The sequence below is a fragment of the Myotis brandtii genome, unplaced genomic scaffold, assembly GCF_000412655.1.
Source record: "Myotis brandtii unplaced genomic scaffold, ASM41265v1 scaffold555, whole genome shotgun sequence".
NCBI classification, from domain to species: domain Eukaryota; kingdom Metazoa; phylum Chordata; class Mammalia; order Chiroptera; family Vespertilionidae; genus Myotis; species Myotis brandtii.
This window is the reverse complement of record NW_005370065.1, coordinates 687,119-713,565: the sequence shown is the minus strand read 5'-3', so window position 1 is coordinate 713,565 and position 26,447 is coordinate 687,119. Positions and strand designations below refer to the sequence as shown.

General features: G+C 47.0%; 2 protein-coding genes and 1 pseudogene across 4 annotated transcripts in view; 1 reads left to right on the top strand and 2 right to left on the bottom strand.

The window, feature by feature from the left end:
- BSDC1 (BSD domain containing 1) overlaps nt 1-21,635 on the top strand; it is a 24,294-nt gene extending 2,659 nt beyond the window's left edge. The window contains exons 3-11 of one of the 3 annotated variants that reach the window (XM_005878354.2): nt 3,760-3,876; nt 6,408-6,575; nt 9,072-9,126; nt 10,699-10,814; nt 11,241-11,309; nt 11,476-11,554; nt 12,573-13,052; nt 18,670-18,773; nt 20,154-21,635. In XM_005878354.2, the coding sequence (XP_005878416.1) occupies nt 3,760-3,876; nt 6,408-6,575; nt 9,072-9,126; nt 10,699-10,814; nt 11,241-11,309; nt 11,476-11,554; nt 12,573-13,052; nt 18,670-18,773; nt 20,154-20,186 (1,221 nt within the window). In that variant the 3' untranslated portion in view covers nt 20,187-21,635. Of the gene's footprint in view, nt 1-3,759; nt 3,877-6,407; nt 6,576-9,071; nt 9,127-10,698; nt 10,815-11,240; nt 11,310-11,475; nt 11,555-12,572; nt 13,053-18,669; nt 18,774-18,861; nt 19,877-20,136 lie in introns of those variants that run through there. The other 2 variants (XM_014549518.1, XM_014549517.1) reach the window with 2 other exon arrangements.
- LOC102243396 lies at nt 8,498-9,063 on the bottom strand (annotated as a pseudogene).
- Nucleotides 21,636-24,581: 2,946 nt separating the features above from the next.
- On the bottom strand, nt 24,582-26,441 carry TSSK3 (testis-specific serine kinase 3). The gene is made up of 2 exons (XM_005878352.2): nt 26,007-26,441; nt 24,582-25,310 (listed from the first exon to the last, which is right to left on the bottom strand). The coding sequence occupies exons 1-2, from the start codon at nt 26,149-26,151 to the stop codon at nt 24,646-24,648; spliced, it is 810 nt and encodes a 269-aa protein (XP_005878414.1). The 5' UTR covers nt 26,152-26,441; the 3' UTR covers nt 24,582-24,645.
- Between the last annotated feature and the right edge of the window lie 6 nt (nt 26,442-26,447).

Below are 26,447 nucleotides of genomic sequence, written 5' to 3'. Positions count from 1 at the left end.
GGCTGCCTCCTGCACGCCCCGCACTGGGGATCGAGCCCGCAACCCAGGCATGTGCTCCCAACCAGAATCGAACCTGGGACCCTTCAGCCTGTAGGCCAACTCTATCCACTGAGCCAAACCAGCTAGGGCAGCTCCTACTTCTTAAAGTTAGAGGTCAACAAAATGATCTCTCTAACTCCCTCTGCACCCCTGAAGCCACCACACATAAACTTATCTATATACACACTCAGCCTTACTTACCACTTGCCAAATCCAGTGGGTGTTTTCAGCCCTTATCTTCCTGCACCTTTCGGCTGCATTTGACACTAGTGATCACTCCCTCTTTCTTGAAACTCTACTCCCTTGGCTTTAGTGACATGATTCTTTCTCAGTTCTCCACATGCTTCCCCATCTTTCCTTTTCTGACTGTTTTCAGGAGTTCCTCTGCCGCTGCCTCCTCTTAAAGGTGTAGTATCTAAGGGGCCTTGTCCTCAGCCCACTGCTCTGTTTATAAACTCTTCCTGGGTGACCTCCATTTTCTTGTTAGGGTGACGCAGTCCTTTTCTCTGAGCTTTAGTGTTTGAGAGACTCCTTCTGGACAACTGATCCAGATATTTCAGTCACTGCTGATTGTACATGACCAGAGTCATTGTCATCATCGTCTCTCAGACCTGCTCCCCCTTCAGCGTTTTCTCTTTGTTGGCAGCACTAGATCTACCCTAGTCATCTAGGTTAGCAGCCAGTGGCTCTTCTTGATTCTATCTTGTTCTCAGTCAGTGCATATACTGGTATATAATTACCAAATCCACCTTTTTTGCCTGCTATTTCTTTTTTTTTTAATATGTTTTTATTGATTTGACAGAGAGGGAACATCGATCAGCTGCCTCCTGTACACCCCCTAATAGGTATTCGAGCCCCAACCCGGGCATGTACCCTGACCTGGAATTGAACTGGTGACCTCTTAGTAAATGGGACAGTGCTCAACCAACTGAGCCACACCAGTCAGGGATCCCTGATATTTCTTGAATCAGTCCCATCCTTACCAGCACTGTTCTTATTCATATTTTTCTGTTTTCTTTCCTGGACTATTGCAACAGCCTCCTAACTGGTCTTCTTCCCTCTTCTAATCCTGTCACCCTGGAACCATATCACTCCTGAAATTACCTATTAAAAAATGCAAATCTTGTCCCAGCCAGTGTTGCTCAGTGGTTGGAACATCACCCCACACACTAAGAGGTTGCGGGTTCGATTCCCAGTTAGGGGGATGTATCTGGATTGCAGGTTCGATCCCCGGCCTAGATTGGGGTGCATGTGGGAGGCAACTGATTGATGTCTCTCTCTCCCCATCCCACTTTCTCTTCTATTCTCTCTAAAATAAATCAGTGGAAAATATCCTTGGGTGAGGATTTAAAAAAAAAAAGCAGATCTCATCATGTCCTACCTCTTTTAAACCTTTGGTGGCTCTCCATCACCCACAAGGCTGACCAGATGCTACATGGTTGCCCTCAGCAACATCTCCAGCTTTATCCCTCATCACTTATGCTTTACCTTTTATGTTCATTAGGACTAAAATACCATAGGCCTCAGTAAACCCCATACCCCACCATGCCCAGGCTTTCTTAGGTGACTCCTGCTCATAATCCATGCTTCCCTTCACCAAGTCTTTCCAAGCTCCCTATAATACACTGGTCACTAGTCTGTCCTTGCTTGTCAGCACTGTTATGAGAGCATTTCCCCAGTAGACTGACCTTTCTCGAAGGCAAGCACCATGTTTATTCATATTTTCCCCTTCTAGCCCACAGTCTAGTGAGAGAGACAATCATTCATCAAATCATGCAGATGGTTTTATCATTAAAGTTGCCTTGGTTCATGTAAGTGTAATAAGCAAACATTCTGGAGCACCTACTCCATGCCTGACTCTATGTCAGACACCGGGGAAGCATCAGTGAACAGAAAACATAGGCTCTATGTTCATGGAACTCACAGGTTATGCAGGAAGATAGACATTGGATGGGTAGTCATAAGTCTAAGGTATGAGAAATGTTAAGAGAATGTGCAAGTCCCTTAGAACATGAAGCAGAGGAGCCAACCTAGTCTGAGGTGGCATCAGGGAAGTGACATTTAAGCATAGATCTGAAGTAGGAACGGGAATTGGCCAGGTGAGAGGGCTCACCATTGTTTTTGTTCTCTTCTTTGCCTTGAAGAGTTAGAAGTATGTGTCAAGAAGAGGAATAATGTGTTCAGATACCATGAAGTAGGGAAGGTGCTAGGGCATTTGAGAAACTTGAAGGCCAGCTGGAGCTCAGTGAGGGGCACAGCTTAGAGGATGGAAGTCTGCCAGAGGCAAGATCATAAGGACCTTGCAAGTGAGGGTACAGATTTTATACTTGCTCATAGGATACTGTGTAACCATCGAATAATGTACATGTCTGCTCTGACTTAAAGAGCTCCACTAATGTCAGGAAGAGAGTGTAATAGAAGTATTACAGGCACGCATGTACAGTGTGATTGAAACTTCGTGGCCCATGCGCAGAAGTCGGTATTTTGTGGAAGAGCCACACTCAAAGGGCCAAAGAGCCGCATGTGGCTCGCAAGCTGCAGTTTGCCGACCACTGGCCTAGGCTAAGGTGGTAGCAGTGTGGATAGAGAGAAAGAATTAATAAATGACTCCTTTACCCCAACTAAATAGTTCTGAGTCTGATATAGGGGCATAACGCCCACCCCCAGAGAAGCCTCTGGCTGATAGATGAGAGTGTCCCACTCAGAGACTTCCAAGGCTGCTGAAAACTAAGCAGGCCCTTCCCCAAAGAAAGCACAACCAGAATATTAAAAAACATGCTAAAATGTTGCAAGTGGCTATCCTTACGTAAAATGAGAGGGCTTGCAGACGGGTACAGAGGTAGCCCAGGAAGGGTGAGGATGAAGCAAGACAAGGCAAGACTTAGACAAGAGCTGAGAGGCTGCTGTCTCCAACTGGTTCTGGTGCAGGGTAAGAAGCAGATTGGTCTAACACAGCAGGTCGCCAACCTTTCGGACCTTGCGGACCACCAGTTGGCGACCGCCGGTCTAACAGAAGCAAATATCAATTCTGCCAAAAGGAGCTCTATGAATGAATGGTTGGGACCAAGAATGCCTCGAAGAGAATTCAATCAAGTATTTCTGTTAACACCCCATTTGTTGAATGTAAAAATTACACACCTTTTTGTTGGTATTAAATTGTCAAGAATTACTTATAAAAGCTTTCTAAACTATTGTTATTAATGCAACATGTTTATTAAACCTTTCAGACAAATAACTTCACATACTGCCTCATTTCAGCTGAATTTTCCTATAACAAAAAAAGTAAAAATAGAAACACTTTCCTTTGACAAAAAAAAAATCTTTTCTTCATGTTATCTGAAATAGATGTCACATCTTAAGGCATATCAAAGCAATGCAACAGTCTGCTTGGTATTCAGACTATATGTGTCCCCTAACCCCACTGAGCTCGTCCCCTCCATTTCATAGGAGACAGCCGAAGACTGGATGAGAGTTTCTCTGGCTACACAGCTTGTAAGTGTCTGGGCTGACACTCAGTTCTCAGAGCAGCAGGAAGTTCTTTGCTCTCTGTTGTCAGTTATCAAGTCGTGGAATTGGGACAAGTGAGCATTGTTTCTGAGGCTAGGCTTCCCGTGTCACTTGAGTTTTCTGTGTGTCTGTCCGGTACTGAAGAAGCACAGGGAACAGGAACAGAGGGTGGTGGAGCCAGCTGGCTCTGTCATCCCTCTCTGTCTTCCATAGTCCTCCGAAGCCTTGGAGTTCATGAAGCGGGACCTGACAGAGTTCACCCAGGTGGTGCAGCATGACACGGCCTGCACCATCGCAGCCACGGCCAGCGTGGTCAAGGAGAAGCTGGCTGTGAGTACAACCTATATCCTCCAAGTGGCTGTCCCTCACAGCCTGACCTATTCTGAGACCATGGTGGAGGCTCCCAGCTTTTCTTCCACTTTTCTTTTATGTGATTGTTTTCCCCCATGGGTTCTCATTTCGAAAGAATTGTGTCTGCCAAGGAAACAAGCTACTTCTATGTATAAGTATTAATAAGCTTTCCCACTTCTTACTGTCTTAGCAGATGTTATCCTATTACCAATGTAATTCATTGTAGATAATTTAGAAAATACAGATAAGTAAAAGGAAAAAAGAGAGAGAGAGAGAGGCCTAGAGACATCCAAAATGCCATCTCCCAGAGATAACTACTGTTACTATGTGGGAGTATATCCCTTAGGTACACTTTTTTTTTCATAATTGGAATCTACTGAAGACCATGTTTTGTAACCTGTCTTTTCTTTTTTTTTAATTCAGAGAGAGGAAGGGCACTGGGGGGCAGGGATGGGGGAGAGGGAAAAACATCGATCAGTTGCCTCCCATCTGCACCCCAACTGGGGATTGATCTTGCAACCCGGATATGTGTCCTGACTGGGAATCGAACCCGCCACCTTTCAGTGCACAGGATGATACTCCAACAAACTGAGCTACACTAGCCAGGGCTGTAACCTATTTTTTTACTTCATCATTACAGACCTCATTCTGTGGCTTCACAAATGGCATGGTATTCTATTGTGTGGCTTTAACCAGTTCCTAGTTTCCTATTTCATTTTCCCCCAGTATTATAAACAGAGGTACAGTGAACATTCTGATTGCTAAATCTTTGCCTTTCACATTTTCTTTCTAATAAAATATTGGAAGGGATCATAGGGTGAGTATAGTTTTAGGCCTTTTAATATCTATTGCAAAACTACTCTCGAGAAAGGTGTGCCAACTTACATTTTTACTGGCCCTGTTTTTATTCATCAGAGCTGTGCATTGGAATCCTCTTCTGACATAGGAGTTTGATTCTGAAGTCAGTGTGGAAGAGAAAATTGTATTTAGTCAAACATATCCCTGCAAGTCTCAAGTTTCTGATGAAGTACAGTATACTGTTTTTTTTTTAATATATTTTATTGATTTTTTACAAAGAGGAAGGGAGAGGGATAGAAAGTTAGAAACATCGATGAGAGAGAAACATCGATCAGCTGCCTCTGCATACCCCCCACTGGGGATGTGCCTGCAACCAAGGTACATGCCCTTGACCGGAATCGAACCTGGGACCTTTCAGTCCGAAGGCCGACGCTCTATCCACTGAGCCAAACCAGTTAGGGCAGTATACTGGTTTTTTATTATAGTTTTCCCTTTAGTGATGGGACAGATTGCAATTTCTTCATTTGCTCACCAGTTGAATCAGTTGCCCTGTGACTAGAGGCCATGTTATGAAAAACATGTTTGGCAGTTTTTTACCAAGCTTGTTTTGTTGAATGTTGTAAAATACTGTCTGCCTGCTAACCACAGCTACAGATGAGCATGAAAGACAAGTGGTAAGCCGCTGAACTGCGATAAGTCTAGCCAGCAGCAGAGACAGCACTTTTTTCTTTCATTTGTTTATTCATTTTTTTATTCCAAAAATAGGATTGTATACTGTGCTAACTTGTTCTAGGCACTGAGATAGGTTCTAGTTTAAAGTGCCAGGGCAAAAAAAAAAAAATGCCTGGGCAGCCTAGTTAGGAATAAATATTATAATTTTCCATGAGGTCTTTAGAGCCTGACCCTGTCTCTCAGCATTTCATCCTTGCTTGCTTAAGGACATTCTGGCCAGTGTGACTCAAGGTTGGTGTCCATACATTGGCCCTCAGCTGGTCCTAGGCTTGGCTCTAGGCAAGACAGTGTTCTGATCCAGCCCATATTTCCTCAAACTTCATAGAAAATATTCCACTTCCTGAGCAATCATGATGATGAAATTGTGATATTACAGTATTGCTATTTATTAAATGTTTGCTATATGCCAGGCTTTGTGAATGCCTTATCTCTCTTTTTTTTTTTTTTGGTGCTGAAACTCACATGCCGTATCTTTTTAATCTTCACAGTAGCCCTCTGAAGGAAATATATTTATCTGAATTTTACAGAAAAGGAAACATAGACTCAAGGAGGGTTTAGGTCTCATATCAGCAAGTAGTAGAGCTAGGATTCAAACTAAAGTTTGATTCCCCAGCTAGTACCTTTCGCATCACATAGGTCTTCCCCACTGAATGTCTATGGCATGGCTCCTCACCTGTCAATTTTTGCTCAGTCTGGCTGGCCTTGAAATTTTGATGAAACAGCCAATCAAAGGAGCTCTGCTCTGACCTACAGAGGCCTACTGCAGCCCTATTCTGCACCCCCATCTGGGGGATGGGAACCCTGGCTGCCTCTCTCTCCTTCTCCAGCCCCAGAGATGGAGTGAGAAGTTGTGAGCACTTCCCTGGTCCCCACATACACAGTAAATTTTTGCCCCTGATACTTAGCTGCTCTATGCCCCATGCCCCAGATTGTAGCCTGCTCCTAGACCACTTGCTTCCTCTGCTGGCTTATCTTTTCAGACTGAAGGCTCCTCGGGGGCGACGGAGAAAATGAAGAAGGGTTTGTCTGACTTCCTAGGGGTGATCTCCGACACCTTTGCTCCCTCAGCAGACAAAACCATCGATTGCGATGTCATCACCCTGATGGGCACACCCTCTGGCACAGCTGAGCTCTATGATGGCACCAAGGTATTCACTAGTGGCTTTCCCTGCAGTTGTCTAATAGCACTGAGCTCTAGCCTCCCACATGTACTCACAAAAGCAATGTGTGTTCTGGCTAAAAAGTAAATATATGTATATAACTGAATTTTAGAATACTGATAAGCAAGAAGATAATTATTTCTAAACTCATAATCCCATCAGTCAAAAAGAACCACTGATTTCTTGTTGATATATAGCCTGCCCTCCCTTCCTTCCTTCCTTCCTTCCTTCCTTCCTTCCTTCCTTCCTTCCTTCCTTCCTTGTCTTTCTTTTAAAGAAGGAGAAGCACAGAAAGAGTGTAGAGGGGAGTATTGGTGTATTGGGATGATGCTCTAACCAACTGAGCTACCTGGCCAAGGCTAGCCTGTCATTTCTTTTTGTTTACAAACGTGGGTAAAGATAGTTTAGGGTTTTTTCTTTTTAACAAAAAGGCACTTTATACATGCAATTTTGTTACCTGCTTTTGAAAAATTTAAAATAAACTTAGCACCTTTCCTAATCACCATCATTTTTAATGTCTTTAAAATGAATATGGCATAATTTATTTCTTTTTTTAAATATATTTTTATTGACTTCAGAGAGGAAGGGAGAGGGAGAGAGAGACAGAAACATCAATGATGAGAGAGAATCATTGATTGGCTGCCTCCTGCATGCCCCCTACTGGGGATGGAGCCTGCAACGCATGCGTGGGCCCTTGACTGGAATTAAACCCAAGGCCCTTCAGTCCACAGGCTGAAGCTCTATCCACTGAGCAAAATTGGCTAGGGCTAGCATAATTTATTTAGTCACTTCCCTGTGTTGCACATTTGGATTCCTTTCAGATTTCATCCATAATGAGGAATGCTGTAGGGAGCATCTTTACAGACATGATCTGCTCCATATTTGGGTTATTTAAAACTAACTTCCAATAGGAATACATGTATAGGAGGAGGATGTCTATATTTCTACCGCATTTTATTTTCTCATCATTACTTCTTGGATGTCATGGAGTGTTTTCTCCTAAATCCCATGGTGTTGTAGCAATTTGGCCTCCTTCATAGCATTTTACCACATTGAATTTCCATTCCAAATGTACTGAATTCCAAGAATTGGCACCACCACTTAGTGAAATTTGAGTGGAATTATGAAAATTTTAAAATTACAGGTCTTTAAATTATAACAGTGAATCACCCAAACCACTTGCTGCAGTTCTGATGCAGCCAGCCAGCCATGCTCCATGTAATACTGAGGAAGGAAGGTGGGCTTTCTGTTTACCAGCCAAAGTTTGCCACTTCCATGGCCCTAATTGGAACACAGCTTACAGTTCACTTGGCAGATGGCTATGAAATTAAGAGATTCTTGATGAATGGTTTTAACTTGGGGAAGTTATATTATTTCAAAACTTGTCCATAAATTTGGACCTTATTAATACTTTTGCATTAGTTTTTCTAATTTCACATAATTCAGAAGCATTTTATACATATAATTTTGTAGCCTGTTTAGCCTGTATTTTCTTAGTGTAATATTAGGTGAAAGATCATTTTTCTCAGAGCCTACTTTTGGACTCCTAGCCCAGCACTCCCCTCCCTCGCCTGTTTTAATTGACAAGTGTCCTGTGGGTATGGTAACCAACAGGAGAGAAGCTGGGCGGTGGTTGGTTGGGTACTCTGGCAGAGAGGGGATGCTTTCTTTGCCTAGCCTCCCAGAATTTATGTTCCTTTTTCTGTGTTGTTGTTGTTTTTAATATATTTTTATTGATTTCAGAGAGGAAAGGAGAAGGAACAGATAGAAGAAGACAGATAGAAGCTTCAATGATGAGAGAGAATCATTGATCGGCTGCCTCCTACACGCCCCCACACTGGGGATCCAGCCTGTAACCCTGGCATGTGCCCTGACCAGGAATGGAACTGTGACCTCCTGGTTCAGAGGTCGATGTTCAACCACTGAGCCGCACCAGCCTGGCTGTTGTTTTTTTCTTTATTGCTCCAGTCAACAAAAGGGAAACTTTATTGAGGTCCCAGGGCCACTGGGTTCAGGCAGCAGGCAGTCAGTCCTGTGGGCTGGAGGAAGTGGTGGAGAGGCCTTAGTTATTAACCTTCTTCTGGGGGGACAGATTGTTGGTGTGGCCTCACTTCTTTCGGGAGTTGACAGCTTGGGGGTGCAGGCAGGTGTAACACTTGTGACATCATCTTCTGGGAGAGCTGGAGGAGGAAGGGCTCGATGATGCCACCCTGTAGACGAAGCACCAAGTGTAGGGTGTACTCTCTGAATGTTGTAGTCTGAAAGAGTGCAGCCATCCTCCAGTTGTTTGCCCACAAAAATCAGGTGCTGTTGGGCAGGCGGGATGCCCTCCTTGTCTTGGATTTTGCTTTTGATATTCTCAATGGGCTCAACCTCGAGGGTGATGGTCTTCCCAGTCAGAGTCTTCACAAAGATCTGCATCTCTGCATCTGCTGGGGAGGCGGCTTCACCGCCTTATTGAAGAATCTTCTCTGTTTCTTATAGGCTCGTCTCTATAGCCTGCAGTCAGACCCGGCAACCTACTGCAATGAACCAGATGGTGAGGAGGTAGCGGTGAGGGGGTGGGCTTGCAGGGCAGGGAGACCAAGGGCTAAGCATCCCCTGTGTAGAGGGACCAGAGTGGGGTGAGTGTGTACCTTAGATCTGGTGGGATGGGTTGATGGTCCCTCTTCCTCCCTGCACCCAGGCTCTCTTCATCCCTGTCTGCAAAGGCTTTGACCCTTTCCCTCATCCTCAGCTCAGGCTCCCTCCCCGCCCTGTTGCCTGCCTGTTTGCTAATCCCTTGTGGTACAGCAAGCCCCAGGCTGGGAACTGGAGGTCAGAAATGAGTCAAACCCTCAACCTGGTCTAGACCTTCAGGAACCTGCTGTTAGGAGAGGGAAACAAGAAATAGTGAATAAAGCAAGGGTAGTAGATTTGGAGTGACTGCTTCTATAGAACGATGGGTGCAGTGGGAACCCAGAGGGATGGCACCCAACCTAGCCTGGGAAACTAGGATGTGACACTTGAATTGATGTTTTAAGGATGAATTAGCAGTAAATTAATTTTATCTTTAAAGTGGGGCGGGGGGGTGTTTAAGCAGAAGGTCCAGAAAGAACAGGGATTAGCTGGCATTTGGGAAGGTTGGATTAAAGGGTGCGTGTGAGGGAATGAAAGCAGTGAGAGATGTGGTGGAAGCCAGATTGGAATGCTTTCGGTGTCAGACTAAGCAGTTTGGATTTTGTCCTAAAATGCTCAAGGTAGTGCTGCTTAACATTTTTTTTTTTAAGTCAAAAGGGCCTTTAAAAATCTGTTGAAAATGACAGGCCCTCTCTTCACAAAATTTTATATGCAAAATGGGAATTCTTTGACCTTTTGAAGCCCATCTTTGGACCGTAGCTTTAAAAGCCTTCCTATAGAGAACTATTGAAGGGTTTTGAGGCCTGAGGTGATCAGATTTTACATTATATAAAAGAGCTCCGGGCAGTGTTGTGAAGGATGAAATAGAGGGAGAGACAGAAGACAGGAAGACAAGTTAGGAGGCTTGGTAGCAGTCCTCACATCAGCGATAGGGCCAGAACCTAGGAGGTGGCAGGAGGAATGAAGAGGAAAGTACATGTCTAGAAGCGTCCTCAGGTTTCCATTGGATCACTAGGTGGGTCAGGTTGGGCAGGAAAGAAAATGAGTTGGGTTTGCAGCACCTGTGCAAGTGGACGTGTCCAGGGGATACTTGGACCCCTGGATCTGCAGGATTTTCAAGAGGGAAGCAGTGGCTCCGAGTCATAAACTGGATTGGTCACATGAGGGAGGACAGAGAAGTAGCCATTGGATCTGGCAACATGAGTCACTGGTAACCTGAGAACAGCTCTTTGAGAGAGGAGATCCAGTGGCCAAGTGCAGTGGGCTACACAGTGAGTAGGCGTGGGAGAGATGGAGTCTGCGGCCCTCCTGGAGGTCATGTAGGTGCTGCGCCTGATATCACCCACCCCTTCACCCTACCTTACTCCCCACCTTGGGCCAAATGGCTTTAAAAAAAACCTTATCCATGACCAGGCTTAGGTGTGTTTTCTGTAGGCCCAGTGTTCTTTCCCCAGACCCAGGGAACTGACCATCAGTGTCTGTCCCTCTACAGGGCCCCCGGAATTGTTTGACGCCTGGCTTTCCCAGTTCTGCTTGGAGGAGAAGAAGGGGGAGATCTCAGAGCTCCTTGTAGGCAGCCCCTCCATCCGGGCCCTCTACACCAAGATGGTGAGGGCCCAGCTGGCAGGACCTCAGCCAGCTCCCAGCTTGAGGTGTCGGGAGGTGGGAGAGACATATCCTGAGTCATTTCACAGTCATCTGGCTTAGAGAACAGTGGGAGACCCTACAGAGCCAAACCAGCCAGTTCCTGAGCCGAGAATATGCACGGGGGGATTGATATGCCAGGTTTCTGGCCATCATGGTGAGAAATGGAAGGACTGGCAAAGCCTGGTGGAATTCCTTTTCTCGCTCCTGGGCCAACCTAGGCCAGGAAGGTAGCAGGAGTGGGGTGTGGGTTGGAAATACTCTGATAATCACTGCTCAGCCTCTCACTGTATTTGAAATCCAGAGTGGCTAGGAGCTGGCTGATAAGGCTGGGATGCAGACCCACACAACCACTCCAGAAGTTTCATCTTTGCTGTCCCCTCCCCCCAGGTGCCAGCGGCTGTTTCCCACTCAGAATTCTGGCATCGGTATTTTTATAAAGTTCATCAACTGGAGCAGGTATGCTGGCCTAGCCTGGCTAGGTACTCCACTTAGCCATGGGGGAAGTGGGCTAGATTTTGTTGAGGGAAGAAGGGGACACAGGGTGCCAAGAGTTCTGGGGTCAGGACCAGATCTAGGAAGAGGGTGCTCTGACTGTTCTCGACATCTGCTCCCCCACATTCAGGAGCAGGCCCGGAGGGATGCCCTGAAGCAGCGGGCAGAACAAAGCATCTCTGAGGAGCCTAGATGGGAGGAGGAAGAAGGTAAGAGGTATTGGGCAGGTAACAGGTCCTGCCTGTGGGCGACTGTCTGGCCATTCTCGCTGAAGCCTGGAGAGACGTGGCACCCCAGGGAAGAGGAATGAGTGTGTGTGCGTGCTAAGGATAGGCTGAGCTGATGAGATGTTTCCCAAGGCTGGTGGGATCCTAGGTACAGAAAGCACCTAATCTGCTGTGTCAGTTGCAGCAGATCACGCTGCCAGCCATGGCCCAGCTACTGCAGAGTCACCTGGGATGCTTATGGAAATCCCAGAGCCCCTTATCCCCTCTTGTAAGATTCTGTGGCCAAACTTATGGGTTTTTTGTTTTTTGGGGGGTTTTTGTTACTGTTTTAAAATTTATTTTTAGAGAGAGGAAGAGAGAGAGAGAAAAACATCCATGTCAGAAAGAAACATCAATCAACTGCCTCTTGTACATGCCTCGACGGGATTGAACCCGCAACCTGGGTTTGTGCCCAGCTGGGCAATCGAACCCATGACTTTTCGGTATACTGGATGGGACGACGCTCCAACCAACTGAGTCACACAGGTCAGGGCCAAACTTGTATTTACCAAGCTCCCCTAGCAATATTAATGCCCAGCCAGACTTGGGAACCGCTGGCTTAGGGAGGGAGCTAAGCATCCCCCTATGGCAGCTCAGCTTTTGACAGTGAGAGCCACCTGCATGATGTAATGTTAACACATTTATTTATTAAGTGCTTATACTATATACCCAACCTGTACTAAGAGCTTATATATATGGTCATGACCACAACTCATTATCCTCTTCTATAAATGAGGCAAGCTAGTTAAAGAAAAGTTAAAAACAAACACTAAGTGCTTTGCCTGAGATCATACACCCAGGATGTCGTAGAGGCTGATGGAGAAGGGAGGAAACTGGCACCCTTTTGTCTTGTTCAGAGTAAACTTTGGAAGAAACCGAGGCCTGTCTTCAGGAGCTTCAAGGTTGTCTTGGGGCTGACCAGGGCACATTGCCCGCTTTCCCTGCTTTTCTCTCTTGACAGAGGAGCTTGTGGGCATTTCACCCGCACCTCCAAAAGAGGCAAAGGTTCCTGTGGCCAAAACGTGCACATCCCTTGAAGGAGGACCTGGCCCCCAGAGTCCCTGTGAAGAGAATCTGGTGACCCCAGTCGAGCCTCCAACAGAAGTCACTCCATCCGAGAGCAGCGAGAGTATCTCCCTCGTGACCCAGGTTGCCAAATCTGCCACCACACCTGAGGCACCAGTACTGCCCAAGGACCTGTCCCAAAAGCTTCTAGAGGCCTCTTTGGAGGAACAGAACCTGGCTGTGGATGTGGGCGAGACTGGACCCCCACCCCCAGCTCAGTCTAAGCCCCACACCTCTGCCGGTCGCCCCACTGGCCCAGAGCCCAGGCCTCCAGCCAGAGTAGAGACTCTCAGGGAGGAGGTGCTCACAGACTTACGGGTGTTTGAGCTGAACTCGGACAGTGGGAAATCTACACCTTCCAACAATGGAAAGAAAGGTAAGTCAAGGCCAGAGCCCAGGGAGTGTGTGGGGCAGGGCAGCTGGGAGTTGAGACCTCACAAGGCAGACTGATCTCCTTGACCCTTGTGAGGATCCTAGGAGCAGCTGTCCTTTATTTGTGATACCAGTGTGATGACTGTTACTATATATTATTTATTACCTTAGTCCAATTCTAAAATACACTGATTAAAGTGCATCTTACAAAATAAGGTTTATGTCAGGTCCTGTGCTAAAGTTTGTAGCATTGCTTTTAATTTCTCACATCTTACAACCCAGTGAGGTCAGGGTTACTGTCCTCATTTTACAGATGAAGAAAGTGAGGCTCAGAAATATTAAGTAACTTGCTCAAGTCACAGGGTCACAGTGGCCAACCCAGATTCAGACTTAAGTCTGTCTGACTTGAAGGCCACGCCCTTAACCTCCTACCACACTGTACCCATTTCTATCCTTTTGGACAATTTAACCTTATCTTGAGGTGGGTATTCCGGTGGCACTGATTGATGTCAAGGGTCTTCTCTCCTGGGTGACCTTAGGAAAGTCATTTAGCTTCCCTAAGCCCTCATTAATTATAATTATAAAATACATAAACAAAACTTACATGTACAGTTTTGTGGGGGTTTTTGTTAATCCTCACTCGAGGATATTTTCCATTGATTTTTAGAGAGAGTGGAAGGGAAAGACACAGAGAGAGAAACATGGATTGGTTGCCTCCCAGGTCGAGCCTGCAACCAAGGTATGTGCCCTTGACCAGAATCAAACCCGGGACCCTTCAGTCTGCAGGCCAATGCTGTATCCACTGAGCCAAACCGGGTAGGGCTACATGTACAGTTTAAAGAATAAAGTTAATACTCATGAACTTTCTGTGAGCCAACTTAAGTAATAAGCTTTAGTTTCTAATCTGTATAATGGAATTTTAGTCTGGAGACTCTTTGACTTGATGTCACAGGGGGAACCTCTCTAACTCCTAGAATTGACAATCATAGCTTTGTTGTCAGTTTCTTTGCCACATTCAAAAATGCCTCTCTAGAGGTAGCTGATGGCCAGCAAGACCTTCCCTCAACTCCTCACACACACATGCGTCCTGTCTTTGCCAGCACTCGGTACCAGTCAGCCACACAGCTTGCCCATCTGGTGCGTGCTGGCCTGCTGGCACTGAGGGACTGGTTTGCTGCAGTGGGTGGGAAACAGACCCCACTGTACCCTCCCCTGCTCCCTAATGGAAACTGCAGGGTTTCTAGTTTCCAAACAGAGTGCTTCCTTCTGACTGGCTCAGTGAGGTCATCCATTGAGCTCCTACCTATTCTTTGTGAGACACTGAGGAGGGAGGGGCAAAAGCTGCAGTCTTTATGATGACACGTGAAGCAGCGTGGGGCAGACTTGGTACTGGAGAAGGTCAAAGGAAGAAGGAACTTCTCGGCGTCAGCGAGTCTTTCACCGCGGAGACAAGCGTTGTGTAGGAGAGTTGGAGAGTTTGGGGCAGGTGCGGGGAAGTGGTCCAGGCTCAGTGTGCCTTCAAAGTCCATATAGCAGAGGGCATGGGGCACATTGAAGGGTGGTGACCAAAGCCCACTTTTCTGTATTGTCTCCTGCGAGAGGGTGGAACAAGAAGGGTGAATGGATTGGCTCAGAAATAGAACTTAAGAACTTAAGCTGAATTTAGAAGGTTGCACTTAGTGCCACAAAGCAGCAGGGCATGCTGCTTATATTTTATGCCCAACCTGTACTAAGAGCCTCACATGGGGAGGCTCTGGGTTCAAATCCCAACTTTGCTCATAAGCCAAGTGATTCAGAAAAGTTACTGATCTCTAAGCCTCTGTTTATGCCTCTATCAACTGGGGGTAATTGTTCCAGGTGCTTAATCAAGGAAGAAATTTGAGTAGAGCCCTGCTTTGGAGAAATGATGATAATAAGAGGTACTGGTCTCTGAACACTTTCTGTAAATTCATATTGCTCTGTGCTAAGCACGATATCCATAATCACTCATTCTTCACAAAAGCCCTGTGAGTTCTGTGCAGTATTCCCCATTTTTTATTAGTAGGAAACAGGTCAATCACCTACCCAATAAGTATTTAGAAAAGTATGAAATAGTCATTTAGGAGAGTGGATGAGTAGGTGATGGACCAACAGGTAGTGTGTGGTTGCTGGGTGGATGGTACTAAGGGCCCATTGGAGATAATGGTCATTAACTTGGAGACACCGGTCAGCACTATTGCACTTTTGTCCAGCCACATTCAGTTGCTCAGGTGCAGGCACAGAGCAGATGGGGAGTTGGATTTAACCAGGGTTCAAGTTTAGCCAGGTGAAATCAGTGGAAGAAAAGGAGAGAGTCAAGTACATGCAAGAAGTGATCAGAATGATGGCTAATGGAATCCTAGCTGGACAAGGGAGGGAATAGCGATGAAACAGTTGTAGGTTAAAGAATTATAGGTTCCATTTGGAATCCCATCAGAGAACATGATCAGAAAAAATGAGTGGTGGGTGAAAGAGACTGGACAAAAGGAGATTTGGGGGAAGATGCAGCAAAAGCTCTTGACCACTCTGTTTTACTGTCTGCGGTGCACGCGGGGATTCGATGCAGAAGACCCACCAGAAGTAGTTGTAGTCAGTGAGGGGAAGCCAGGGTCTTAGATGAGGGTAGGGCAGTGGGAACAGAGTAGAAGGAGTAAATCTTAAAAGGAAGATGGAGACTTAGAGACAGAGTGACTCCTTTCCCACTTGTATTACTTCCTAAAATGACACGAGGGAGGCTTGGTCTCTGGGTGCAGCAGTCTTTCCTGGGGTCTCACCACAGGGTCTCCCAGGTCCCAGTGCAATTCCCGTCTTTGCAGATTTGCTTCCTACCTGAGGTTAGTAATCAAAAAAACAGAAAAACTCCATCATGAAGTCTAAAATGATTGTTGCATAGATGAATCTTCTGCCACGTGCACAGTATAATGGAGATCTTACTACTCTCCTTGTGGGACGGAACCGGATGGTGGGACAAGGCAGATGGCAGAGCCCTGGTTCACATCTCTGCCACTCAAAGCCTTCATTTTCTCATCTGTCAACCAGGATGTAAATACCTACCTTAGAGGGTGGATGGGAAGTGCTCCAAAAAGTTTAGCTGATACTCTGTTTTCGAAAGGGTCTGCCCTAGCATTTAAGCCTGAAGAAGAGAGTTTCAAATCCCTAAAGGACAACTGAGGCTAGAGAAAGCTGTCATGGCCACAGCCACAGCTCTGAAGTGACAAATCAGCCAGGAGTCTGGCTTCTACCTCACAGGGAGCTGCACTGTCAGATGGCCAGGTGGGTCCCACCAAAGTGTTCTCAAAGCACAGGGACACTTAGATGTGGATCAGAAGAACTGGGTCTTGGTGGCACATCTGTCCCTGACTATCTGTGGGTCCATGTGCAACATCACTTAACTTTGAGAAGAGGCCTTTAAGGGCTCCATTTGTTAAATATCCACTATGTACTTAAGTTATGGGCACTTTCCACTGCTATTTATAATATTAACACTATCTTGTATCAAACTGAAAGGCTCTAGTCTACACAGAATCCTCCAGGTTCCTGCAGAATTCTGGGCCATCCCCTAGATTGCTGAGTCTGAATGAGGGGGTTGGGGGAGCAGGAGTCTGCATGCTAATAAGCTCCTCCAGTGGTTCTTTGCAAAGAGAGTGGTTTTATCTTTATTTATAAGTAGACTGAAGCTCAGAGTAACTTGCTCAAGACTACAGTAAATGAGAGAGTCGGGATTCCACCCAGATTGGCTTGGTTCCATAGACCATGCTCTTACCACACTGCTTATAGTTAGCTGGGCAGAGAGCACAGTGTGAGACCCCTTATAAGGAATGTGGGGGCTGAGACCCTAGGCACCTGGTGAGGAGCAAGTTAGACAAGAAATAAGGCGATATTACGAGTCATGCTATTGGTATCAGGGGCCCACATTTTTTAAAGGTGCTATATGTTTCTTTTAGGAAAAAAACCACACCAAGAAAAATTACCGCATGACCTCATCACTTAGGGATAACTATTGTTAGTATTTTTGTGGATATCTTGCTGATCTTTTCTGCATGTGTGCATACATCTGTGAGCATATTTCTAAAATGGAATCTTACTGCATATATTTTTTTTACAGGAACTATATTTGTAGCTTTCTTCTTAGTAATAACTTTCAATGTACATTTTAAAAATATTTGCTTGTAAGAAATCATAACCAAATAGGAATTTTTAGAGCAGTGGTTGTCAAACTTTAGCAGGCATCAGAATCACCTAGAACAGGGATGGATAAACTTGTTCTATATAGAAAAACGTATAGGTCCAGATCACAAATAAATTAGACTTTGGGGGCATAGAGTCTCTGTCTCAGCTACTCAGCTGTGCTGTTGTAGCCTCAAGCAGCCATAGGCAATGTGTGTACAACATTTTATTTCCAAAAAACAGAGGGTGGATTTGGTCCATGGGCCATGGTTTACCAACCCCTGGTTTAGAGAAAGGGCCCATGAATATTTATTGGTACAAGCTATGTGTTCTAGTCACTTGGAGTATGTGGGGAAATAAAACCAATACCCTGCCTGCTCTTGGGGAGCTCTCATTTTAACTCCTATATTATTAGACAATAAGCATATTAAATCTGATGATATATGCTAGAAAGTGACAAAACAATGGAAAAAAGAACAACTAGAGCAGAGTGAGGGGAATAGGTTGCAATTTAAAAGGATGTTAGAAAATAAAATAAAAGGATGGTTAGGTAGGCCATACTTAGATGGTGAGCTTTGAGTAAAGGTGTACAGGAAGTTAGGAAGTTGGCTTGTGGATATAGGAGAATTCCAGGTGTAGGGAACAGCCCATGCAAAGACCCTGCAGTGGGAATGTGCCTGGTGCTTTAGGTGTAGCACAGCGGTTCTCAACCTGTGGGTCGCGACCCCTTTGGGGATCTAACGACCCTTTCACAGGGGTCGCCTAAGACCATCGGAAAACACATATATAATTACATATTGTTTTGTGATTAATCACTGTGCTTTAATTATGTTCAATTTGTAACAATGAAATTGGGGGTCACCACAACATGAGGAACTGTATTAAAGGGTCACGGCATTAGGAAGTTTGAGAACCACTGGTGTAGCAAGATCAGTGTAGGCAGAATGGAGGGAGTAAAGAGGAAGAGGTTCATTGTTTATTTCTTCTGGAAGATTTTTGTGGCTCCCAGGGAACCTTGGAACCAAAGTGCTTCTCTACTATTCAGTAACTTGCTTTTCCTCACTTAATAGTATAGTTTAATACTACTTGTCATGTACATGTTCTGCAGCCTCACCTTTAAAAGCCACATAATGTTCCATCACATCACTACACCATTTATTTATGTTTGTAATTCTCTTATCAGTGGATTTTCAGGTGGTTTTTAAAGTTTTCATCACTATAGCAGCACTACAGTGAACATTCTTTTGACCACATTGTTTACTGAATCTAGGATTTTTCCTTAGATTCCTAAAAGTGGGAAGTGAACTAGAACAGCAGCAGAAGGCGAAGACCTTTGTTGTGGATTTGTCAGGTCCTTTTAAAGAGTGCCATTATCTCCAGCTTTGACCTCTTCACATACCCCTCTCTGACTTCGACACTGTGGATTTTGGTTCTAGGCTCAAGCACAGACATCAGCGAGGACTGGGAGAAGGACTTTGACTTGGACATGACTGAAGAAGAAGTGCAGATGGCACTTTCCAAAGTGGATGCCTCGGGTGAGGTGAGTGGACCTGGTTGGCCACAGGGAAGCAAGCCCAGCGATCTCAGGATCTGAGGCCTCTCCCCATCAAGCCCAACTGTTCCCTCAGGGTGGACCCTGTGCCTATCCGAGGTGGCAGCCTGCAGAAAGAGAGCGGGGACCTCCCACTCAGGCCTGAGCAGTTGTCATTGGTAGGCTCTGCTTCCCCTCAGTTCCAGGAGGGAAGAAAGGGAGAGTTCCTGACATTAGCTCTGTGTCAGAATCACCAAGGAACCATTAAAAAATACAGATGCCAAACCCTGCCCCAGACCTCCTGACTCATGGTCCCCCAGGCTGGGACCTGAGCAGATTTCTAGACTTGGAGACAAAAGACAGTGTGATCTAGGGCTAATCACTTAGCCTAAAACATGGAATTGATCATTATAAGCTTATAAGCTGTGATAGACAATGATCGACACATTAAGCATGGTGCCTGGGACTTGGGAGCACTAGTATATGTTACCAAAACCACCACAAGGCCCAGTCCAGTTATGAGCTCATTCTTCACTACCTCTCAAAATTAAAAAATCATTTTGAATGAGAGGCTAGGAAAAAAACTCTCACAGCTAGTAAACAACAGGACTGAGGCTCCAGCCCAGACATCTGATTCAAGTCCGTGTTACTTCCACTGTCCACCATGTAACTCCTGTACCTGCTAAAGAGGTAAAACAGATTAGAGGCCCGGGAAGGGCCTTGATTTTCATATTGGAAAACTGAAGCCTGAGAGGAGGCAGTGACCCATGCGAGAGCATTTTGTACCTGTGACTTCATGATACCCAAGGCAGAAAGGCCCTGGTGTCCTGTCATGGCTTTTGTATCTTTGCAGCCTTCTTTTAAAGCCTGACATCCAGGCTTTCTAGCAGAGTTATTCTGGAACTCGTCATAGCAGGGATCAGCAGGCCAAGAGAAAGTTGCCTGAGAAGACTTTAGCTGAGGACTCCAGTGCCGGAGTCCCTAGTGAAGACCCTGTAAGCACCTGTAGTCCAGGGCCACACTTGCTTCTAATTTTAGTGCCACTCTCAAGCTCTCTGCCTCTCTGAGCCATCTTCTTAGCTGCTCAGCAGGAGACAAGTTTTTGTTAAGGAATTGCTGACTTGTAGAGACAAGTGTTGGTTGGTGGGAACATTTCCTTTGGGTCTGGAATGATCAGAGCAGCAGACTCACCCCTTAGACAGAGGGCAGCTCTGCTCCCAGACACATTCCTTAAGACCGTGGTTCACTCTCGTGGGCAGTGTATGGCCCAGGGCAGTCGGGGGCTTGGGGGGGGGCTATCTGGAAATGGAGGCAGCAAGGGGAGCTTTGGGTCTGAGTTTGAGGAATAAATTGGTATTTGTGCTCTCCATTGTCCTCTCCCATTTGCAGCTGGAAGATGTAGAGTGGGAGGACTGGGAATGAGGGGAGCCAGAGCAAGCAGCTCCCCCTCCCACAGCACCTCCCATTTCCCTCGATCGTCTCAGCCCAGCCCTGGAAGACACTGACCAAGAATGTCCCCCAAGTGGCCTCTCAACCAGAGCTCTAGGCACAGATTCTGAGTTGTTTCTTGCTGGCCCTGTGGGCCTCTGCTCACATCTGGGAAGGGGCTCACAAACCAAGAACTCTGACTTGTGCCAACCATAGGATGACCTAAGGGGGAGGAAACCTGCCCCCTCACCGGAAGAGCCTACATTTCTATGCTGAATACCCTGTTCCTGGGGACTCTTGCTGGGAAGTCCCAAGGGATAGCTCCATCCCTTCTGCCTGTGTGGACAGAAGCTGAACCACCAGTCTCTTGGAAGAAGCCAAGTCAACGCACTGTCCACCCATAAGCAGGCAAGGAAAGACATGCCACCTTGCCACCTGCCATTGGCTAGATGGGGATGGCAAACAGTTTGGTTCTTATTCCGGTGGGTAAGAGACGTTTGATTCTGGGAAATTAGCCTCTCTTGGGAATCTCCTCTTCCCAGGCATTTCCATTCCCAGAAAGGTTCCTTGTGGTTCAGAATCTAGAGACCAAACCCTGAGTTCCCCTCTCCTCTCATCCAGCCCAGCTGGGATGTCCCCAACACCTTTCCCAGGGCTTCCTCATGTCAGATGCACCCAAGTCCTTAGCCCAGCTGTGCCACCTGCAAGACTCTGCTCTTGCTTTTCTCCCCCTCCCCACGAAGGGAGGGGCCACTTCAGGCCCTTCTGTGCGATGCCTGGCGGGGTACTTTGTCCAGCCAGCTACCCACCTCAATTCACCTGGATCTTAGGACATAAGCCAGCTCGCAGTGGTACAGAGCAGTGATCAAAGCTGAGTACTTACAACTCGGGTAAGCCCAATTTCTCTGCCTCAGCCCTTCTGCTTCTAGAAGGGAGCTCTTCTGAAAAAGGCTTCTGAGAAAGCTCTTCTTGAAGGCAGACCTGTCTTTGCCTCTCACCCTCCACTCTGCTAAAGCTGCACCTCTCTTGGGGGAATGCAGGGCTGCAGGAATCCCTGGAGGCCCTGGTGCTTAGTGCTGCTCTGGTATTCTAGTACATAGTCTGGTGTTCACCAATGATTTCATGGGAGCGTGGCTGGGATCCCAAGGAGTGAGGGGGTGGGGCGGAGAGAATGCGGAATCTGTTTGATTGGATGGGGTTTTTCTCTTTGTAATTATTTCTTTAGTTTAATCTTTTGGTTGTTTGTGCAATATTATATATTTTAAATTATAATGCATCTCCCCAGAGTATTTTGTAGCTGGGAAAAGAAAAAAAGGAGAACAAAAAAAAAAAAGATTCTAACAGCTGTTAGTTTTGTAATTAAAAAAGAAAGAAAAAAGAACTTTGTCCTGAACCTTTTCCAGACTTGTCGTTAACAGCATTAAAGAGATTCAACAGAAGCTGGAAGATGTCTAGGGGTCTGTTCTTCTCCCCCATGGCAGCTGGGGCAGGACATTCACGATGTGCAGAGTGGCTTCCTGCTTAGAAATAGACAATGATCGACACATTAAGCATGGTGCCTGGGACTTGGGAGCACTAGTATATGTTACCAAAACCACCACAAGGCCCAGTCCAGTTATGAGCTCATTCTTCACTACCTCTCAAAATTAAAAAATCATTTTGAATGAGAGGCTAGGAAAAAAACTCTCACAGCTAGTAAACAACAGGACTGAGGCTCCAGCCCAGACATCTGATTCAAGTCCGTGTTACTTCCACTGTCCACCATGTAACTCCTGTACCTGCTAAAGAGGTAAAACAGATTAGAGGCCCGGGAAGGGCCTTGATTTTCATATTGGAAAACTGAAGCCTGAGAGGAGGCAGTGACCCATGCGAGAGCATTTTGTACCTGTGACTTCATGATACCCAAGGCAGAAAGGCCCTGGTGTCCTGTCATGGCTTTTGTATCTTTGCAGCCTTCTTTTAAAGCCTGACATCCAGGCTTTCTAGCAGAGTTATTCTGGAACTCGTCATAGCAGGGATCAGCAGGCCAAGAGAAAGTTGCCTGAGAAGACTTTAGCTGAGGACTCCAGTGCCGGAGTCCCTAGTGAAGACCCTGTAAGCACCTGTAGTCCAGGGCCACACTTGCTTCTAATTTTAGTGCCACTCTCAAGCTCTCTGCCTCTCTGAGCCATCTTCTTAGCTGCTCAGCAGGAGACAAGTTTTTGTTAAGGAATTGCTGACTTGTAGAGACAAGTGTTGGTTGGTGGGAACATTTCCTTTGGGTCTGGAATGATCAGAGCAGCAGACTCACCCCTTAGACAGAGGGCAGCTCTGCTCCCAGACACATTCCTTAAGACCGTGGTTCACTCTCGTGGGCAGTGTATGGCCCAGGGCAGTCGGGGGCTTGGGGGGGGGCTATCTGGAAATGGAGGCAGCAAGGGGAGCTTTGGGTCTGAGTTTGAGGAATAAATTGGTATTTGTGCTCTCCATTGTCCTCTCCCATTTGCAGCTGGAAGATGTAGAGTGGGAGGACTGGGAATGAGGGGAGCCAGAGCAAGCAGCTCCCCCTCCCACAGCACCTCCCATTTCCCTCGATCGTCTCAGCCCAGCCCTGGAAGACACTGACCAAGAATGTCCCCCAAGTGGCCTCTCAACCAGAGCTCTAGGCACAGATTCTGAGTTGTTTCTTGCTGGCCCTGTGGGCCTCTGCTCACATCTGGGAAGGGGCTCACAAACCAAGAACTCTGACTTGTGCCAACCATAGGATGACCTAAGGGGGAGGAAACCTGCCCCCTCACCGGAAGAGCCTACATTTCTATGCTGAATACCCTGTTCCTGGGGACTCTTGCTGGGAAGTCCCAAGGGATAGCTCCATCCCTTCTGCCTGTGTGGACAGAAGCTGAACCACCAGTCTCTTGGAAGAAGCCAAGTCAACGCACTGTCCACCCATAAGCAGGCAAGGAAAGACATGCCACCTTGCCACCTGCCATTGGCTAGATGGGGATGGCAAACAGTTTGGTTCTTATTCCGGTGGGTAAGAGACGTTTGATTCTGGGAAATTAGCCTCTCTTGGGAATCTCCTCTTCCCAGGCATTTCCATTCCCAGAAAGGTTCCTTGTGGTTCAGAATCTAGAGACCAAACCCTGAGTTCCCCTCTCCTCTCATCCAGCCCAGCTGGGATGTCCCCAACACCTTTCCCAGGGCTTCCTCATGTCAGATGCACCCAAGTCCTTAGCCCAGCTGTGCCACCTGCAAGACTCTGCTCTTGCTTTTCTCCCCCTCCCCACGAAGGGAGGGGCCACTTCAGGCCCTTCTGTGCGATGCCTGGCGGGGTACTTTGTCCAGCCAGCTACCCACCTCAATTCACCTGGATCTTAGGACATAAGCCAGCTCGCAGTGGTACAGAGCAGTGATCAAAGCTGAGTACTTACAACTCGGGTAAGCCCAATTTCTCTGCCTCAGCCCTTCTGCTTCTAGAAGGGAGCTCTTCTGAAAAAGGCTTCTGAGAAAGCTCTTCTTGAAGGCAGACCTGTCTTTGCCTCTCACCCTCCACTCTGCTAAAGCTGCACCTCTCTTGGGGGAATGCAGGGCTGCAGGAATCCCTGGAGGCCCTGGTGCTTAGTGCTGCTCTGGTATTCTAGTACATAGTCTGGTGTTCACCAATGATTTCATGGGAGCGTGGCTGGGATCCCAAGGAGTGAGGGGGTGGGGCGGAGAGAATGCGGAATCTGTTTGATTGGATGGGGTTTTTCTCTTTGTAATTATTTCTTTAGTTTAATCTTTTGGTTGTTTGTGCAATATTATATATTTTAAATTATAATGCATCTCCCCAGATTTTGTTGTAGCTGGGAAAAGAAAAAAAGGAGAACAAAAAAAAAAAAGATTCTAACAGCTGTTAGTTTTGTAATTAAAAAAGAAAAAAAGAACTTCTTTGTCCTGAACCTTTTCCAGACTTGTCGTTAACAGCATTAAAGAGATTCAACAGAAGCTGGAAGATGTCTAGGGTTCTGAGGAAGTCCTGTCCTCATCTCAGACTCAACTTGGCCTTCGGAATGAGGAAGGGGCAGGACTCCCAACAGGCTTCTCACCAAGACTAGAAGTTAGAGGCCAATTCTGCATTCCCAGTGCTTCTGCTTTTATTTGGAAAGGAAGTTGCAACAACAGTGGCTCCAGTTGCTCTTGGTCATTGTTCTCCTCTCCTCCCCCTGTATGTGTATGATTCTGGGGTCTAATTTAATTAACTTTAGTTAAATGCCCATATGAAAATCACTTGTCAGTCATAATAAAAGGGAAGTCTGAATGAGGCCCTCTGGTTCCATGCAGATCTTTAAAGGGAAAGAAAAGTAAGGCGGGGAGGGTGTAGGTAAGTTTTAGGATAAGTAACTTAAAGTGTAAAATATATATCACCAGTTTAGAAGCGGGTTTTTGGGTTTGCTTTCTCCCCTGCTTTATTGGGGAGGACTTGCCATTGCTTTTATGAAGTGCTTGCTAGCCATGGATGCCAACTAACTTCTTCGATTGAAGGCCGGAGGATCATGTCTGGTTCCAGCAGCTGCTTGAGCAAGTCCTGGCATTCGGCCGAGATGCCCAGGTGAGTGGGGAAGGACACACCCTTCTGCTGCTGCCACAGCATCTTGGGAATGTCGGTGTCATCAAAAGGTAGGCTGGCGCAGAGCATGACGTAGAGGACGACGCCCATGCTCCAGACATCACCCTTCTTGCTGTCGTGGGGGATGCCCTGCAGCACCTCGGGGGCGGCGTAGGCGGTGCTGCCGCAGAAGGTCTGGCTCAGCTCCCGGCGTGACTTGGGCAACACCTTGGCAAAGCCAAAGTCAGTCAGCTTCAGGTTACAGCCCTGCAACAAGGCGTTCTCACACTTAAGATCCCGGTGGGCCACGCCACGGCCATGGCAGTAGCGGATGGCCTCGACCATCTGGCAGAAGAGGGCCTTCGTTCGGCTCTCGGGCAGTGGCCCCCCATTCAGCACGCAGTCAAATACATCCCCTCCCTCAGCCAGCTCCATCACCAGGTAGATTTTACCATCGGCAGACTCCAGCATCTCATACACCTGGATGATGTTCTTGTGGTCCAGGGTACGAACGATCTGGAGCTCCCGAGGCAGGAATCTCTGGATAAATTCTGAGGAAACAAGGGGAGAGGAGGGTGTCAGTCCGGAAGAGCCTAGCTCCTCCCTCCCATCTCCTGCCTTCCACCATGTCTGGGGCTGGTGCCTTCTAGTCACAATGTTAAGTTCCCTTTAACAGTTTTAAACATCTGGATGCTTGGACTGTACAAAGAATAGTCATTTTTGTAGTTAATACATTATTCAAAGGAACTACACGTCAATCTCAAGGACTGTTGTGAGCAGCCTGTGAGACCATGGATACCCAAGTGCTTGGGATTGTTGGAGCCACTGAAGCTCCTATTCTGAGGCCTGATTTGCCCACAGTGTGGTGACCCAGCTCCCCTCACCCCTGCCTCCTGACCCACAGTTCTTTCCATGAGCCCGGTCCTTTTCCCATCTCTACCACCTCCACACCAGCCCCTGCCTCTGGGAGCCCTGATCATGGCCTCAGCTGATCTCTGTTCCCCTGATGGGCTTGGGTTCTGCCTCTGAGGACCCGTCACCTCCTGCCATGTTAATCTTAGATTTTGGAGGGTGTGATGTTCCTGGACTCCCAGCATCCCTCTGTTCCCCACTGACCTACTCCAGAGCCACAATGGCTCTTGCCCTTAGTTTTAGACTAACGGGGAAGAGGAGTGATCCTTCTGACTGGAGGAAGCCCCCACCCACGTCCGCCAGCCCGCCCCTCCTCCCAAGGGGCCCCAGCTCACCTTCTGGCCCTCCCATCTTGTCTATAATTTTAATTGCCACCTTTCTTTGGTGTTTTTTGGAAAATGCTTCTTTGACTTTGGAGTAGGTCCCTTCCCCAATGGTCTTGCCGAGCTGGTACCCATTGGAGAGCAGAAAGTCCTCCATGCTGTGTAGCGTCTCCTTCCTCTCACCCTCTCAGCTCATGCTGCCTCTGCGAGGCAGCTCTACTCCACCATAGCCCTTGGCCGGGTCCCTTTCTCCCCAAGGACTTCATCCACAGCAGCCCCTATCGCTAGAACATTCAGCCGCAGATGGTGGGGAGGGAGAGGGCCAGACATGTTTAAACTCCGGCCCAATTGTGATGTAAATGTGTGACCCTTGGCCAAAATGGATAGTGCCCCTACCTGCCCTCACCAGCACCGGCTGAGCATCGCTGCGCCCCCACCCCCGAGCCGGGCGGT

Excerpts from the sequence above, each read along its gene's own strand:
- TSSK3 (XM_005878352.2), bottom strand. The coding sequence starts at position 26,151 with ATGGAGGACTTTCTGCTCTCCAATGGGTACCAGCTCGGCAAGACCATT. Across the intron at positions 25,311-26,006 it reads CAAGATGGGAGGGCCAGAAG|AATTTATCCAGAGATTCCTG; the intron begins GTGAGCTGGGGC and ends TTGTTTCCTCAG.